General features: G+C 49.4%; 1 protein-coding gene across 2 annotated transcripts in view; it reads right to left on the bottom strand.

Moving 5' to 3' along the window:
• The window catches only part of RPS6KA2 (ribosomal protein S6 kinase A2), a 457,314-nt gene that overhangs the window by 362,069 nt on the left and 78,933 nt on the right, over nucleotides 1-16,312 (bottom strand). The window contains exons 1-2 of one of the 2 annotated variants that reach the window (XM_064360465.1): nucleotides 6,670-6,764; nucleotides 6,525-6,575 (exon numbers count right to left, since the gene is read on the bottom strand). In XM_064360465.1, coding sequence (XP_064216535.1) covers nucleotides 6,525-6,575; nucleotides 6,670-6,711 — 93 coding nt within the window. In that variant the 5' untranslated portion in view covers nucleotides 6,712-6,764. Of the gene's footprint in view, nucleotides 1-6,524; nucleotides 6,576-6,669; nucleotides 6,765-16,312 lie in introns of those variants that run through there. The other variant, XM_064360463.1, reaches the window with a different exon arrangement.

Raw genomic sequence — 16,312 nt, 5'->3', positions numbered from 1 at the left:
GTGGCCACCACAGTGACGCCTACATCCCTGCAAGCACCAGTGTAAACACATGCCACAGTCACATGCCACGGGGACTCGGAGAGTGGCCACCACAGTGACGCCTACATCCCTGCAAGCACCAGTGTAAACACATGCCACAGTCACGTGCCATGGGGACTCAGAGAGTGGCCACCACAGTGACACCTACATCCCTGCAAGCACCAGTGTAAACACATGCCACAGTCACGTGCCACGGGGACTCGGAGAGTGGCCACCACAGTGACGCCTACATCCCTGCAAGCACCAGTGTAAACACATGCCACAGTCACGTGCCACGGGGACTCAGAGAGTGGCCACCACAGTGACGCCTACATCCCTGCAAGCACCAGTGTAAACACATGCCACAGTCACATGCCACATCTTTCGTACATTTACACACTACACAACATGTGTGTGTGTGTTCATATGTGTCAACACACATATGCAAGAACAACAAAACACTTCCACAGCCTTGACGTATCTCTACCAAGTTCTGTCCTCTCAACATCCGCCACAGAGGTGGCATGACCTTCCCTGGACCACACAGCCATGGGACGACCCCACCCGGGTCTCTCAGCTCCAGCCTGGGGCTTTCTCCCCGCTGACAGTGTTAGGGCGGTGGCAGGAGGAACAGCCACTGTGCTGTATAAGCAATGGACCCACAAGTTAGAGAGCCCATGGCCCTGGAGTGAGCCTCCACGTGGCCGGCCAGCATGGGTAGTGTGTGTGGCATCTCTGGACTCCTAAACAGTGCTCCTGACGCTGGGCTCCACAAAGCTGAGTGCCATGAGAAGCTCCCAGATGTCGCCAGGGCTGCAGGTCAGCAGGTGTGCCCAGCACGCCAGCCCTCAAGTAGAGGAGGCTCTGGGATCATGGGGACGGCCCACGGCCATGAGCACAGCCAACCCTCCTTAGCCACGGCCCCCACACCTGCTCCCACCTGCACGATCCCTGCTGCCATTAGTGTTGGGTGAAATAAGTTCCTTATTGCATCGCAGCTCGGGGCGGGCTCAGTGCCCACCAACACATAGAGGCTAGATAAATCCTGCAGTAACAACAAGATCATGACTTTAACTTTTAGTGGATTAAAAAGGATAACCATAATTCTCTACAGCTCTTATTTTCTGAGACCATGATTTAGAAAGAGCTGGCTTAAAAGTGGTGTAGAAGGTGTGAGATGTGGATCTGGCATTTAAATAAGAGAATTCAAAGAGCATCTTACTTTTTTCAAAGACATGGGGCTAAGGATCACATTTTAGATGCATGACTGAGTGATTTACTTCATTTGTCTTGGGCTTCATCTCCTCGTCTGTAAAATGGCAATACTAACAGTAAGACTAGTAATATAAAGAAATAGAGACGATGAAAAATTGGCTGGGGCAGTGGCAGGCACCCCGTGACTACCAGCTCTTCTGGACAGGGGAAGGGAGGGTGAGTTTACGCTCCCTTCACAGGGACACAGTCCTCCAGCCTGTTACGAACAAAACACTTTCTAGTTCATTGAAGGTCAATGTCATAATGGCTGTGGTTATGCGATGAGAAACTCTCAGGGTGAATTACAGATTCCAAACAAAACTTTCCCTTTGGGTAGCCTGCGAGTATAATTATCATGATGACATCTTTTGGGTTGCATTGGTAAGTTGCAGTGACTTGTTCGATTAATGGATTAAATACTTCTTTTCATGTCACTGAATACAGGATACCTTTAATTGGTGAAATTGCCTGAGATAAAGACTTACACACATTACTAAACCCAAGATATATCGAATAACTTAAATCTGTACTGTATCATCAAAGAGTATAGTGCTATTTAAATTTTTTTTTAGAATAAGTTAAGCCTTAACTTTAAGCCTATAACTTAAATTATACTTAATTTTCAAATATAATCATTGTACTAGTAATATAGATTTATTTGGAAATTGTAGAAAAATATGGAGAAAATAAAAATTACATATAATCCTAGAACTTAATGAAAAGCCTTGGTAATTTTTGGATTTGTGTGCGTGTGTGTTTTCCTTTCAAGCTTTTTCTAAAACACTTGCCTGTTTCTATGGGGAGTTAGGAGGTGGGCTACAGCTGACCTGTAGCTGACCTGTAGCTTCAGCTGAGCTGAATATGATAAAACATTGGATCTACTTTTTTCCTAAAATTAATGTTTGATTTTTCTCCAGCTGTCCCAAAAAGACATTTTTAAGTATGACCTCAATCAAAGGATTTTTCTAGCTCAAACTCTAACTCTGATGACACCACTATTTTCTGCTGAAGTGCAGTGCACAGATTTTGGAAGCCCACCCAGTGAATCAAGAAACCACAGGAATGAAAGGGAATTTGTCTCTGCAGTGGTTGGGGACAGAACGCAGAAGAGCACTGAGGTTGCAGGCTGCAGAGTTGCAAGGAACGCAGAAGAGCACCGAGGCTGCAGGCTGCAGAGTTGCAAGGAACGCAGAAGAGCACCGAGGTTGCAGGCTGCAGAGTTGCAAGGTGCTCCTTTGTAGCTGCAGGTGTCTCCATCTGCTGCCACCACTGTTCCAGAAGCTTCCCTCGGCACCCCACTAGCCCCACAGAGTCTGCAGCCTGCTGCATGCCCCTGTGGGCCTAACGTGCCTCTCCTCCCTCGCCTTTGTTTACAAGCCCAAGGAACATGCCTCCCACCCCCAAACCCTGCTGCACCCAGAAGGCTGCACCAACTCACTGCCACGAGAGTGAATGAGGTCCCTTCCTTAGCTGGGAGCAGCCCTAGCAAAAAGCAAGGGCTCATCTGTCGGCATGCATAGCCAGCTCCACAGTGGAATTCTTGTCTCCGAAAACGGACTGAAGGACCAGACTTTGTATTTTATTCCCTAGACTCTGCCCAGTTTTTAATGTAGCCCACCCCTCCCCATGATCAACTCCATCAGAAAGCAAAATACACCTGAGACTACCATCTCACACACTTCAGCTGCAAGGCACGGAACGATTTGATGAAAAAGACAGGGGAAAACAGAAAAATCACCCTTCCAGCCAAAGCCAAAAAGGCAGCGTGGATCAGTGTGGTCCGGATCGATGTGGTCGAGGTGAAAGCGTGGTGAGAGGAAGACCAAACAAAAGAAGAAGCCAGCTCGTGCTCCCTTCAGGATCCGGGTCGGAAAGTTAATTTTGTGACTCAGCTAAGGGCTGCTGCTGTCACCCAGGAACCCTTCCGACTGGGCTCCACTTGCCAGCAAAGCCTCAGAGAGATCCGGGAAGGGAGACCATCCGGCCGGAATGTGCTGGGCATCCATGATGTTCCAGGCTTAGCCCCGCACTGCAGCTCCCTACGTTGCTTTGCAAAGGTCTGAGTTTGGGTCACCTCATTATTTTATTTGCATATAAATGTACCTGACAAAAGAACTCATTGTTTCCCAAATTATTAAGAACTAAAAATAATACTTCCCCTGCACACACACATACACACACACACACAAACACACACACACACAACCTGGTGTTGGGCAGCCGGCTGCCACAGAGCGTGTGCGTGGATTGCTAATCAAGCCAGAGCACGCTCTCCCTGTTAGGGTGCAAGCCTTGGGGGTTTTATTGTTCAATGACTGTGGAGTCGGCCTCTGTGTCCCCACGTGTGAAATCACTACCTGGGCCACCGCTGCACCGTGATGAGTGCTCACATTTCTGTCCTTCTGACAGCAGGAAATCTGAGAGACAATTTTGCTTTTCTTTGTTCAAGTCCCACCCAATCAATAGATGACTGATCATTGCAGCTCTATAAAACAGGGCATGTGTGCTCACTTCAAAGTCGTCAGAAAAGGAAGGAAACCAGAGAGGCCCTCAGCGGGCAGCAGTGGCCCCGGACGAGCTCCCTCCATTCTGGTTGAGGTTGGGTGTGGACAAAAGAAAACATCCTCCCCTGGGAATTTGAACCTCCGTTGTCTCCTCTTTTCTAAAATTCATTTTTATAAAGCCAAATAAAGAGTGGAGTCATGATGGAGAAAGAAGACACAGCTAGCTGTGAAACTGGAGGCATGTTGCAGGTGTTATCAGGCAGATCCATGAAAGATGCTGGCTGCTGTGTTAGCACCACCCATGCTTCTGGGACCGTCCTGATGAGCGGCCAGATGTTCCTTAGCCATGTGGCAGGGGCACCTGCTTCTGCCTCAGAGGCTCAGTCTGTGTTAGGAGTTTCAGCAGGAGACCCTGGAATCCTCTAACCTGGTATAACAATCTGTTGAACATCAACTTCTGTAGTCTTTTAAAAAATATGTACAGAGACAGGCGGGTAGGGAAGGAGAGAGGAAAAAAATTAAAAAACAAAAAACAACAACAACAGCAAGAAACAGAAAGACCAGCAGAGGGAGAGTTAAAGGCTCCACTTTGCAGTCACTCCTGCCTCCCTACCTTGTCAGACTTCTGGGCTGCTCCCCGGTGATGCTGCAGGAGGTCTAATTTGCATTTTTTACCCTGAACATGCGGGATTCCTGCCTATCAAATTCTCGGTGAATCTGGAAACACTGCCAGGCATTTGACCTGCTCCAGGGCTAAAGGCAGCGGAGGGGATTATGGGCCCTCAGCCCACAGAGACGCTGTGGCCACATGGCTCCCGGGATTCTCCCATGCTTTGACACTAGGGTGTGACCGGACACAGCGTCCTGGCAGAAACAGCCGCTCTCCTTGGAACACTGTCCAATTCCAACTATGGCACCTGTGGTTAATGCCAGTCCAGGCCTGGCTGTTGAATTAGGAAGGAACGACTCTCCAAGGGCACCCACACCCCACCGCCGCCCTGAACTCAGTGTGCACTGCCCACCAGGCCCAGGCTTGTAGCGCTGGCCCAGTGTTCACCGCTATGACCAAGAAAGGAGAAACACCCAGTACTGGAACTCACCACTCTTATGTGGCACGGCCAGGTCGGGTGTGGACTGGGATGATATACATAATAATAAAACTTTTCATTTGCCAAGAAATACAGTTCGTCACACATCTGGATAAAGCCACATCAAGTTTCACTAAGAATCACCAACTACAGCTTGACTCTTTTTTTCTTGAACAGATTATGGACCAGCCTGACACGAGACTACGAGAAAGGAGTAGGAGACTGTGTTCCTCCCACCCCGGCAGACCTTGCTTGCTGAGCTGATGGAAGTTAGGATGTAATGCCACCTGGGATCCAGGCATTTGCCTAACCCCTTAGCTGACATAGAGCCAGCTTGACATTCCATGTGCTCATTTGTCACCTTTGCATGGCCACCGTTAACCGTACAGCTCTACAGCACAAGCTCCAAGTCTAACAAGGAAACTCAATTCATGCAAACTATGTCCAGATCCAGACGGGAGTGCCTCGAGCATGTAACAAGTGAAACAGTGGAATTCAAGTGTCAAGCATTGTTTGCAATGGAATGCAGCAGGAACCTCTCCTCCAGGATTTGGGGCCCCCTAAAGCCAGGCAGGACTCAGCTTCTCCCGTCAGGGATTTGCAGGCCGGCGGCGGCGCTAAGAAGAGGCGGCCGCACCCTGGTGCAGTGCCCTCCCTGGCAGCTCTTGGGGCACCAACTGCCCAGCAAGGCTCCTGTGGCAGAGTGCACGCTGCTCTCAGGAGCCATTTTAAATCTTACTATTATTGTATTTTTGCTTTTTAGCTTCAGGAAAGCTGCCAGAAAATCAGGAGTATTTTTGTTTCGTATGAACCACAGGGTGGTTTAAGGTCTCAACGCAGATGAACATAAACTCAACCAGAAACCAAGTTCCAATGACCCGTTTGGCACCCACAAGGTGCAGGCCCACTAGCCTGCCGTGACCACTGTGGAGGCACAGCCCGAGAATGATCAGTCTCATGGCGGCGTCACAACTGCACGTGGCATATTACCCACTTACTACATTTCACCTGCGCGTTGCAGCCCAACACATCGAAAACAGCCACTAAACTATCTTTAAAAATGTCTTATTTATAAAGGTGTTAAAACCAGATCGATGCTTGACAGAGGAGAAATCTACCACCATCTAAAATTACCCACTTCAGTCCTAATTCCTAGAAAAGCTGTTGCTGAGAACCTGAACCATACACACTAGAGCCTGAAGGCCGGTCAGCTACCAGCCTGCAAATCCCGACGGCAGACACAGCCCCGGGCAGCCTCAGCCCCCCACGTTTGCCTCACAGCCATGGCTCGCTTCTGCCTCTCGTAATTCCAGCTTATTTTGAAGGCACATCATAGTTTTAAAAGGAATATTGCACATAAAGCGATTCACAGATTCTCACAATGCATGGCAAGAGGACACCTCAGTTCAGCCCACAAGGCAGCCGCTGCTGTACAAGGACATTACTGCACAAAGCACTCGGATTTCCCGCAGGACGTCGAAAAACTCACGTCTTCCTGTGGAGCGGTCCAGCCCTCTAAAAGCTCTCCATAGCTTGCCTTGCTGGACTCTGGCAGTGTGAAACAACTCGACACATCGAAAAAGGCTTCAAGTTTAACTTAAAAAAAGTATGTAACTCACATGACCGTGGAGAAAAAGGAACCCACTGGAACGCTGCTTACCTCCGCGGATGCAGCTGCCTTTGCCTCGGGGGCAGTCGAGTCACTTTTGCACTGTGAAAATGGAAAGGAAGAAAGAAGCCCTGTAAGTCGCAAACACATTTACAGTCAGCAGCTTCGTTAGCAAGGGCGTCACTACCGCACTCACCAAGCCCGCGAGCTTTTTGTTTCTAAACATTAATCTCCACATAGCTCTAAATAATTGGAGGAGTTTCTTTCGCGTTCAGGAAGCCCTTCAGTGAAAGCCTACAGAAGAAAGGAACCTGCGACTTTTGTGCAACTTTTAAAATTTAGCCAAAGGAAGTGATGGTGTTCCCATCACCAACCTCAAACCTCAACGGAAAGAAAGTCACTCTCTTAAGCTCCAAGCGTACAGCATTCATCTTCCGAGCTACATGTCACCGATGAGAATAAAAACGCATTCAGGTGACTCTTAGCTCTAGTCTATGGAAGAGGCTCATTCCAGATGCTTTAATGTGTGGATTTCGTCTTCATCTGTAATATGCTACCATACACCTATTTAAAATTCCAATCATGCTCGGTCCCAGGGCTTAAACCCAGAAACACTACGTCTAGGAGGACTTCCTTCTTCCCAAGCCTCTTTCGGCCAGCACGGTTTGGAGGTCAACTGAAGATGTTACTTAGCAATGTGGTTTTAGGGGCCTTGAGAGCAGAGACAATGGCTATTCTTACTGCTACACATTCAATACTGTAGAGGCCAAATTCTCATTTCCTCCTTTCTCCTTTGGCTTTTTCCTTCTACATTTCTATTCTGTGTTCTGTTCCTTGGCTCATACCCACTGAAATGTAAGAGATGAAGGAAGAAGCCAGAATTCAAACGAAATCTTTACCCCTACTAATGACTGCAGGTCAGAAGACAGAGGATTGGAATCACCATCCGCGTGAAGTGAGAAGGCTAACGGGAGATGCCCACGGCCTGTGCTGCCTCACGTGGGCCTCGGCTGCCATGAGTCAGCAGCCGCACACAGCTTCGGGGTGCGCTCCTCCCTGTGTGCCATGAGAAAAGCGGCCCAGCGATTCCGCCGTGAGAGAAAGCCCTGCCCTGCAGGTGCTCCTCCTCACCTCCGACGACACCGCCTCCGTCCTCCAACACAGCTGACGAACGATCAGTTTATCGAGCTGAGAACCATGTGAGAACCGTGTGTCTCTTTGTCCTTGTTTTATGTCCCCAGCTGGATGGTAATTACTAAACGGCAGGAACGCAGTTTCTACAGCCGACTTGACTACCTGTCTTTGCCATTTTCGTCCCCGTTTGTATTACACTGGGCGTGCATGGTGAGCCTGTGTGCGGTTTGCACCCCGCAGCCCTGCCCTCTTCTTGGCCAGCACTCCCTTTCTTTCTGTGGGACACTAGTGCCATGGCGTCCAGGTGGGAATGACCTCGCCCACCCCATCCCCCAACCACTGGGAGAAACGCCCTAGCAGGGCTCCCGCAGAGCTCAGCCCCCTTGTCCTGGGATGGCCAGCCTGGCGGGTGACCTAAGTCTGGGGTTTGTGGTTGCTCTGCCTTGCAAACGTGCCTGCCGTAGAATGGAGTTGAGCAAGGAGGACAAGACATTCGGTGTCCTGCTGACAGCTCCGGACCCTGGGATTCAGACCCACCAGAAACTCTCTCTCTACTCAATGGTATGAGCCAACAAATTGCCAACTTTGCTTAAGAAGGTTTGATTCTGTTTCTGTAACTTGAAAAAATTATGAGACCTGGTGGAACATAAATGGCGCTTTTACAGAAAGATGCCTAATAGCATGAAAATCCCAAATGTGCCACAACATCGTACCTTTGCCCATCACCTCATTCCACTCCCGACCACCCTCAGGGCAACCAGCTTTTCATAGCAAGTGCCCCACGGATGGCGCTACTAAGCCAGGCCGTCGGGACACCCCTGAGACTGTGCATACAGAGTATAAGGTGCTTGGGACCCCCATAAAAAGACACATTACTAAATTTTGCATATCTTCTTGTTTAGAATCACTATCTTTCCCTTTTCACTTCTTGGACTCTGCTTTGCAAACAACATTAAGAATGCTGTGAATTCCCCTGAACTAAATGGGAATCTGGAATGACTTGGACATTAAATGAGGATTCTCCACCTGCTCTGCAGCCACGAGATCCCTCCCACCTCCACCCTCCTCTTCTCCAAACTGGCCCCACCCCCATCCTCTCTACACCATGCTCAGCCTCCTTCATAAACTCCACTCCTGGGCCAACCCTGGGTGGGCAGAGAAGCGGGCAGCTTCTAGCTCCAAAAGGAAATCCTGGCTCCTCCAGCACTCCCTTCCGATCCAGGACAAGAGGAGAGGCCGCCCCTTCTAGATCCCTTCTCCTCCCTCGGAGCACCTGTGACTGTGCGGGTGGGGAAGGAGGCGGGGAAGGAGCGAGGAGAGGGAGATGGGCCACAGGAACGCCCAGCGATGCCCTGATGAGGGGCTTTCCATCACAGGGGAGTCAGAGCCCCCATAGGAAATCCTGACTCCTAAAGCAACCACCTTTTTGGGTTTTTTTGGCAGAGTCTTAGTCTGTTGCCCATGGTGAGGTACAGTGGCTCAATCTTGGCTCACTGCAACCTCTGCCCCCCAGTTCCAGGGATTCTCCTGCCTCAGCCTCCCAAGTAGATGGGATTACAGGCGCCTACCACTACACCCAGCTAATTTTTGTGTTTTTAGAGTAGACAGGGTTTCACCATGTTGGCCAGGCTGGTCTGGAACTCCTGACCTCAGGTGATCTGCCTGCTTCAACCTCCCAAAGTGCTAAGATTACAGGCGTGAGCCACCGCACCTGCCTGCAATCTGCCTTTGTCCCTTCCTCCTGTCTGTCCATCCAGTTACATACCTGTGACCACATTATCATCAAAACACATTTAGCATGATTTTACCATTAACGTGGCTGGCTCCACCAGAAAGAAACAAGCAAACAAACTATCATTGAGATGACATAAAACATTTTGTGCAAATAGTTGTCCTCCAGGGGTATTCCGTGAAGAAGACACTCGCCAAATAGCCAAGCATGCTTGCAGAAAATAAATGAACATGGCCAAACAAATATCTTTGCTATTTCGTTGATTTGAAATAAACTATCAGAAATTTCTAAACAAATGCTTGCCAACCATTTTGGAAAAAAATATGGAAGGAATCTTTTTTAAAGGTCTGGAAAGTGACCTGGTGCTGTGGGAGAAACGTGAAAGGCAGACGGCGTCACTTTCATGGCACTCGGCGTTGCAGGCTGGAGGACCAAGCTCCATTTGATCCTTGTGGGTCTTTTATGACTGGACTGTAAGTAAAGCTGACAACCCAATTTTACACCACCAAAGGAATTCAGCACACTCACAGCGTCCCTGCTTACCAGATGACAGAATACCTTGAAGTCTGTGCACATTCCTCAAAAGACACTGTAGGTAGTCATGGTCAGGCTGTTGCTAGAACCAACATCAGCTATTTCAAAGTGAAATTAGTACATGGGATTCTAAAAACTGGACCCTTTCAAGTGGTGGCGTGGCTGGAATGGAGCAGCTGTGTTGACCCAGCAAGCGTCTCGGCATCGGTCACTCTGGGTCTTTGAGAATGCTGTGACTGTCGCTGCTCCTGCTGCATCCACCCCAGCACCATGCGGCTAAGCTCTCCCCAGATGCTACGGCCCATGGTGGGGAGCTCAGCCTCCCAAGCAGCCAGCCAGGGTTTATTTCCTGGCACCAGAACTTAGGTGAGCCGTTGCACCCCTCAGCTCCAATTTCCTTGTTTGTACAATTGAGGAAAGACAGTCCCTTGCTCAGGGTGGTGGGAAATGAGCTGGCCCATACCAGGCTCCCAGCAGACAGCAGCCATCAGTGAACAGCAGCCATCAGTGAACAGCAGCAGGATGGCAATGTGAGGAAAATGAAGGCGTTCCCAGATTACAGCAGCATAAAGGGCCCCCAAACACCGCGCCCTTCTCTGAGCAGGCTGGCGTGTGTGCTTCCTGTCCCTGACCTCTGAAGAGTCGATCCCCAGGTGCTTGAAGAGCTCTGAGCTGTCCTATATTTTGGATGAGCCCCAGCTTCCAGTGTGTAGGGCTGGGAGGGCAGAGGAGAAGCGGCAGGTGGCATTGGGGGTATTTTTACACATGATGATGTGAAATGCTCACCCAGCACCTGCCCTCAGCATCACTGGAATTCCACGTCTTAGATATAATTAGGCTACACAACCAATTTTAAGATTTTTACCATTTTGAAATCACCTAGGAGTTACCAAAATGGTTAATTTAAAATGGTTCTACCCAGACTTTGGGGGGCAGTCTTGATTCTTAAATGTCTTTGATGACTTTGGCAAACACCCTGGGCTCTTCCTCCAAAAAATACACACTCATTGACATCCACGCCCGCCAACCCCTTCGCACCATGCACAGGCTTCAGGAGCTCAGTCATTGGTTTTAGGGGCGTCTCTAAGCGCCCAAATGTTTCCCTCGCGAATTTGCATGTCCACCACTAGATGGCAGCAGAGGACACAGCAAGCGAGAACACGCCTAGGCCTGCGCAGCCAATGAAATCCTGGAAAGTTGTAATAAACAAAACATAGGCCTTGGTTTTCTTAAATCTTACTGATGTGCTCCTGGAAGCATAAAAATGCTAACTGACACAGGGCCCACGCTGTAGGAAGGCTGGATTTGGTTTCCATGACCCCCGGCTCTCCCCACACCTGCCAGCTTTATTTGGATTTCTGTCGGCACTAAAGTATCAGCGCCCTGAGGCTGCAGCATCAGCCAAGAAACGTCTCTCCCAGACGCTTGCTGGCTTCAGGGCTGCAGCCTGGGGATCTTCTCTAGACAAAGCACGGTGGATATGCACACAGACACGTGAGGAGGCTGTCCACCTACATGCCTGGGCTCTGGGATTCCGTGGCTGGAGCTCTGAGCTGCAACGGGGCAGAGACGGAGCACGGGCAAAGGTGCACAGAGAGGACTACTCAACACAAAACACAATGTCCTTGGGATGGAGGAACCAGTGTGGACAGTTAGTGTAAGGCCAGTTGCCTCACCAGGAGCTCGGACGCACACCCCCCACTTCTTTTTCAAAAGCTCGGACAAGTCTGGACGAGCTCGGGCAAGCTCAGACATGCTCAGGCTTGTTCCCTTCTCCCATGCTTGCACAGCCTGACCTTCCCTTAAAGAGCCCAGTATGCAAACAAGGTGCTGTAACCCTAGCCTCTTGTTAACCAATAGCGGTTAAGCCTTATTGACCAATAGCAGTTGAGTCTTAACAACCAATAGCAGCCAAGTATTAACAACCAATAGCAGCCGAGTATTAACAACCAATAGCAGCCGAGTAATTCCAACCAACAACAAGCCAAGTCCTAGGTAAAGGCTTGTAACTTACCCAATAGCAGTCCTGCTCTCCCACAACCAATCGAGCTCCTTCATTCCCTATAAAACCCCATGTCTGAGAGGAGTCCGCACGACCTCTCCGGCCCTGCCTGTTGGACCTCAGAACCTCACTCAGAAGCCTGATTAAACCCTTCACATTGGATCTTCTTGTGCTGGCCTCAGTTTCTTCTCTTTAAACTTGGCAAGGATAAAACTTACAGTTAGGAAGACAGACAGGTGTGGAGGGCCAGAACGGGAAGTGAGGGTGGACACTGCTGGCTTTATCAGATCACTGGGAAGGATGGTCGTGAAAGCCACTGAGGGCGTGTGCGTCTCCCCAGCCACAGCAGTGGTCTAGCGAAGGCTGGGGCGCACCACTATGTCCTCTACCATCAGGCTCTGGGGCCAGGACCACACAAAAATACGTGGAGAAAGTACTGCTTAGAGGACTTCTACTTCCAGCAAGACGCCAGGCAGAAATGACCGAGAACAATCTCACTGCACCCACTAGAGGTGGTGGATAAAACAAACCCAAAAAAGCGGTTAAGCGAAAAGCTGAGTTGTAAGAAAGAAGCATTAACCCACAGGCCTCAGAAATGAGCAGCCCTGGGAGAGAGAATCGAGTCCCCGCATTGACTCTGAGGCCGTTCTGGGGCATTTTCAGTGCCCGTAATCTTCCAGGTTAGGTTTCCTGTTTTTGCGTTTTAATTTGTTTTATTGAGATGAATTTCACGTAACAAAATTAACCGCTTTAACATGAACGATGAGGTGGCATTTAGTGCATTCACGATGATGTGTCACCTCGAGTTCCCAACATTCGCCTCTTCCACGCCCCCCCACTCCGCCCTCCCAGCCCTGGCAACCAGCAATCCATGCCGGGCTCTGTGGGTTCACCTGTTCTGGGCATTCGATATTAATGGAACTGCACAGCTGGGGGTCTCTCGTGTCTGGCTTCTCTCCCTCTGCACGCTGTGCTCTAGGTTCTTCCTCGGTGTCCCGTGCGTCAGTGCTTCATTCCTTAGTGGCTGAATCACAGGCCGTTGCTTGTTTCCACCACAACTGTCCATCCGTTCATCCGCTGATGGACATGCGGCTGTCTCCATCTTTGACGACTGTGAGTTGTGCTGCTGTAAACAAGTGCATGGAGTTTTTGTTTCAGTTCCTGTCTTCAACAGTCTTGGGTACATACCTAGGAGGGGGCACACCGCAGCCTTTCCTGTGCTTCTCTGCCGTTCGTAGCTCTCTTTTGGAGAAATGTCCACTCAAGCCCATCGCCCATTTTTTCACTGGGCTGGTGTCTTTTTGTTGTTCAAGCTTGAGTTTTAACATGCTGGAGGTGCAGGGAAGGAGAACGGGGTGACTGTGAGGTGAGGAGCCTGACCTGAGGTTGCTGTGGAAGGCTTGAGCAGGGAGCACAAAGCCTGGATGAAAGTTGGCTGACCAGCTAAGAACAGAGACTTACAGAACTCGTCCTGGGCTCAGGTTAAAAACACATGGACTTTGTCTTCTCTGATCATTGAAAATGCCAGGGCTGAGCCTTCCATGAGTTTGGGTGTGAATTCATAATGACAAGGGTGGCTCAGGGTGAAGTTTAACATGACAGCTGATCTGGTGTCAGGAACATGCCTAAGTCACAAACCCAGAACTCTGCTGAAGGGACCACCTGACACCAAGCCACGGGGAATGCACACGGAGAGGATGAGGCCTCCGAGTGCACGCCAGGAGCTTCAGAACCCAGGCAGGTTTAATCTTTAAAAGTTGGTTTTTAGCCTGGGCATGGTAGCTCACATCCGAGGACAAGGTCTCCAAGTGCACGCACAGCCAGGAGTTCCAGAACCCAGGAGGCAGACCACCCGGGGACAAGGCCTCCAAGTACATGCACAGCCAGGAGCTGCAGAACCCAGGCAGCAGGCCACGCTGCGTGACGGGCAGAGGACACACAGAAAGGCCAGATTGGAGCCCAGAATTCCAGAGAACAGATAAACAATACTCAGGAGTATTAAAGAAGTATTGTTAAAAGTTATAAAATCATAAAGAACATAGTAAAAGAAATAAATGTGAACAAGTTGGAAAGAATAAAATGAAACTGCTACAGTTCACGGATAATAGAAATCTCTACAAAATCCAAGAGAACCTACAGAGAATTTATTAATTTGAATAAGATGGTGTGGAAAGGTTATGGATGCAAAAGCAATATTCAAAAGCAAACAGTGTTTGTGCCCTCCAGCAGAAAGTAATTTTAAACAACAGCATTTGCAATTGTGTGAGAGGAAAAGAGATGGAAAAAACCCCTTATAAGCTATAAAAGATACATCTAACAAAAATGTGTAATGTCTTTACAGAAAAGATGATAAACTTTATTGAGATATAAAAGAAGATTAAAGTAAATGAAGATAAATATCATATTCAAGAAAAAACATCTTAATAGAGTAAACATGGCAATTTTTTCAAAGTCAGTCTGTAAATTTAATTTAATAAAATGATGATCCAAAAAGAACTTTTTCTGAATTTCAAGCAAAGTGATTTTGAAGGCTGAAGGACAGCCAACACCAATTTAAAGACAGAGAAGCGAAGACAGGCCCTGGCAGGAGGTATCGGCGCTTACGCTCACAGTAGAGGGACCCGGTGGGTGCCTCAGACGCAGCAGAGCCTGCAGACCTGCCTGCCTCCGTGCGGGCCTCACAAAAGGGCAGAACTGTTGGAGAACAGCAAGGGTGAGATGGCCTCTTCAACAACTTCTCAGCCTCACACCGTATATATCACTATTACCAACCTCACACCATATATAGCAGTAATTCAAGACGTGTTAAAGGCCAAGATGTGAAAAAGCCAAGGCACAATGTTGAAAGGATATCCAGGAGAAGATGCGGGTGTTTTAACTCGAGCTACTAAAGAATTCTTTAAACAACTCAGAATGCCATACCTTGCTTTAAAAATTGTATTTTAGCCTGGGCATGGTGGCTCACGCCTATAATCTCAGCACTTGGGAGGCCGAGGTGGGTGAATCACCTGAGATAAGGAGTTCAAGACCAGTCTGGCCAATATGGCAAAACCTTGTCTCTACTAAAAATATAAAAATTAGTTGGCTGTGGGGGCAGGTGCCTGTAGTTCCAGCTACTTGAGAGACTGAGGCAGCAGAATCACTTGAACCCAGGAGGCAGAGGTTGCAGTGAGCCGAGATCACGCCATTGCACTCCAGCCTGGGCAACAAGAGTGAAACTCCATCTCAAAACAACAACAACAACAACAAGATTAACTCATTAACTCATGTGTTAATGAGATGTGTCCACTCCTGTCAGAGAACGTGGTTGTGGCTCCTACAAACAGCATCGCGAGTGCCAAGCTGGGTCCAGTGAGAGGTGCGAAGCGGAAACTCTGGCCCATTGCTATTGACGGCACTGATGCTCTCTCTGATAAGCCCAACGTCCAGCCGTTTTGGAGAGCAGTTTGTCGACAGCAGATTAACTTGAAAATGCACAAATATTGTGGCCTGTCGGTTTCACGTTGACGTGTCTAGACAGGGAGAGTAACTCCCGGCACACGCTGATGGGGAGACGGGTGCGGGCTTTCTCACTGGCACTGCTTCAAAGATCAAAACGTCGGAAATAATCTAACTGTTCCTTGGTGGGAGAGTAGAAAAGTAAACGATGCCACTTCTCCTACCACGATACCCTCGATGGCACTCAGGACGGTGCAGTAGAGCTCTGTGACCAGCAGGGCTAAATCCCAAAATATCACAGGAGTTGTTTTAAAAGTGAGCTTCAAAAGCAAGGAGACTGCCTTCCACCAGGTAAGGATGTAAAACACACCTGTAATTTACAGACGCGAACTCTCGTGGACTGAACTGTGTCCTCAAAATTCCTGTGTTGAAGCCCTGCCCCCCAGTGTGGAGGGTGTGAGTCTGGAAATGCTCAGGGGTCCCGGGCCTCACAAGACGACTGAGAGGTTGGAGGAGAGGCCTGGGGGCCTGTGCTCAGGGACCCCCACCATTAGCTGTGGGACAGGGGAGAGCCCGGGGCAGAGGGAGACAAAGAACCGATAACCGATGTGCTGGAGTCGGCCTGGGGCCTCAGTCTCGTCAGCAGCCAGATCGCACAGCCGCGTTTTCCCACATCCCATCCCTGGAGCACCGGCTCTGTGGCCTTAGCTGAGCATCCTGTGAGCAGATTCAGCTCAACTCATCTTACCCCAGACTCACCAGGCAGAAAACGGACTGGACGACGGACCGCAGGCAGGACTCACGAAGTGAGGGCGGCCAAGAGAAATTGCAGTGAGGCCCCGGGCTAGGGTCGCCCACGGCCACTGGGAAAGGGCCCACTGAGTCCAGCAGAGGCTCGCAGTGGCTCACAGTGTGGAGCGGACGGTTTTTTGACTCATCCCAAGGATACAACCACATTTCAAAAACTGCAAAGATGTCAATGCTGCCCCTTTTCTATGG

This window comes from Aotus nancymaae, unplaced genomic scaffold, assembly GCF_030222135.1.
Source record: "Aotus nancymaae isolate 86718 unplaced genomic scaffold, 86718_ANA_hifiasm-v0.15.2.pri h1tg000040l, whole genome shotgun sequence".
Taxonomy (NCBI): domain Eukaryota; kingdom Metazoa; phylum Chordata; class Mammalia; order Primates; family Aotidae; genus Aotus; species Aotus nancymaae.
The sequence above is the reverse complement of the archived record's forward strand: the minus strand, read 5'-3'. Positions and strand labels throughout refer to the sequence as shown.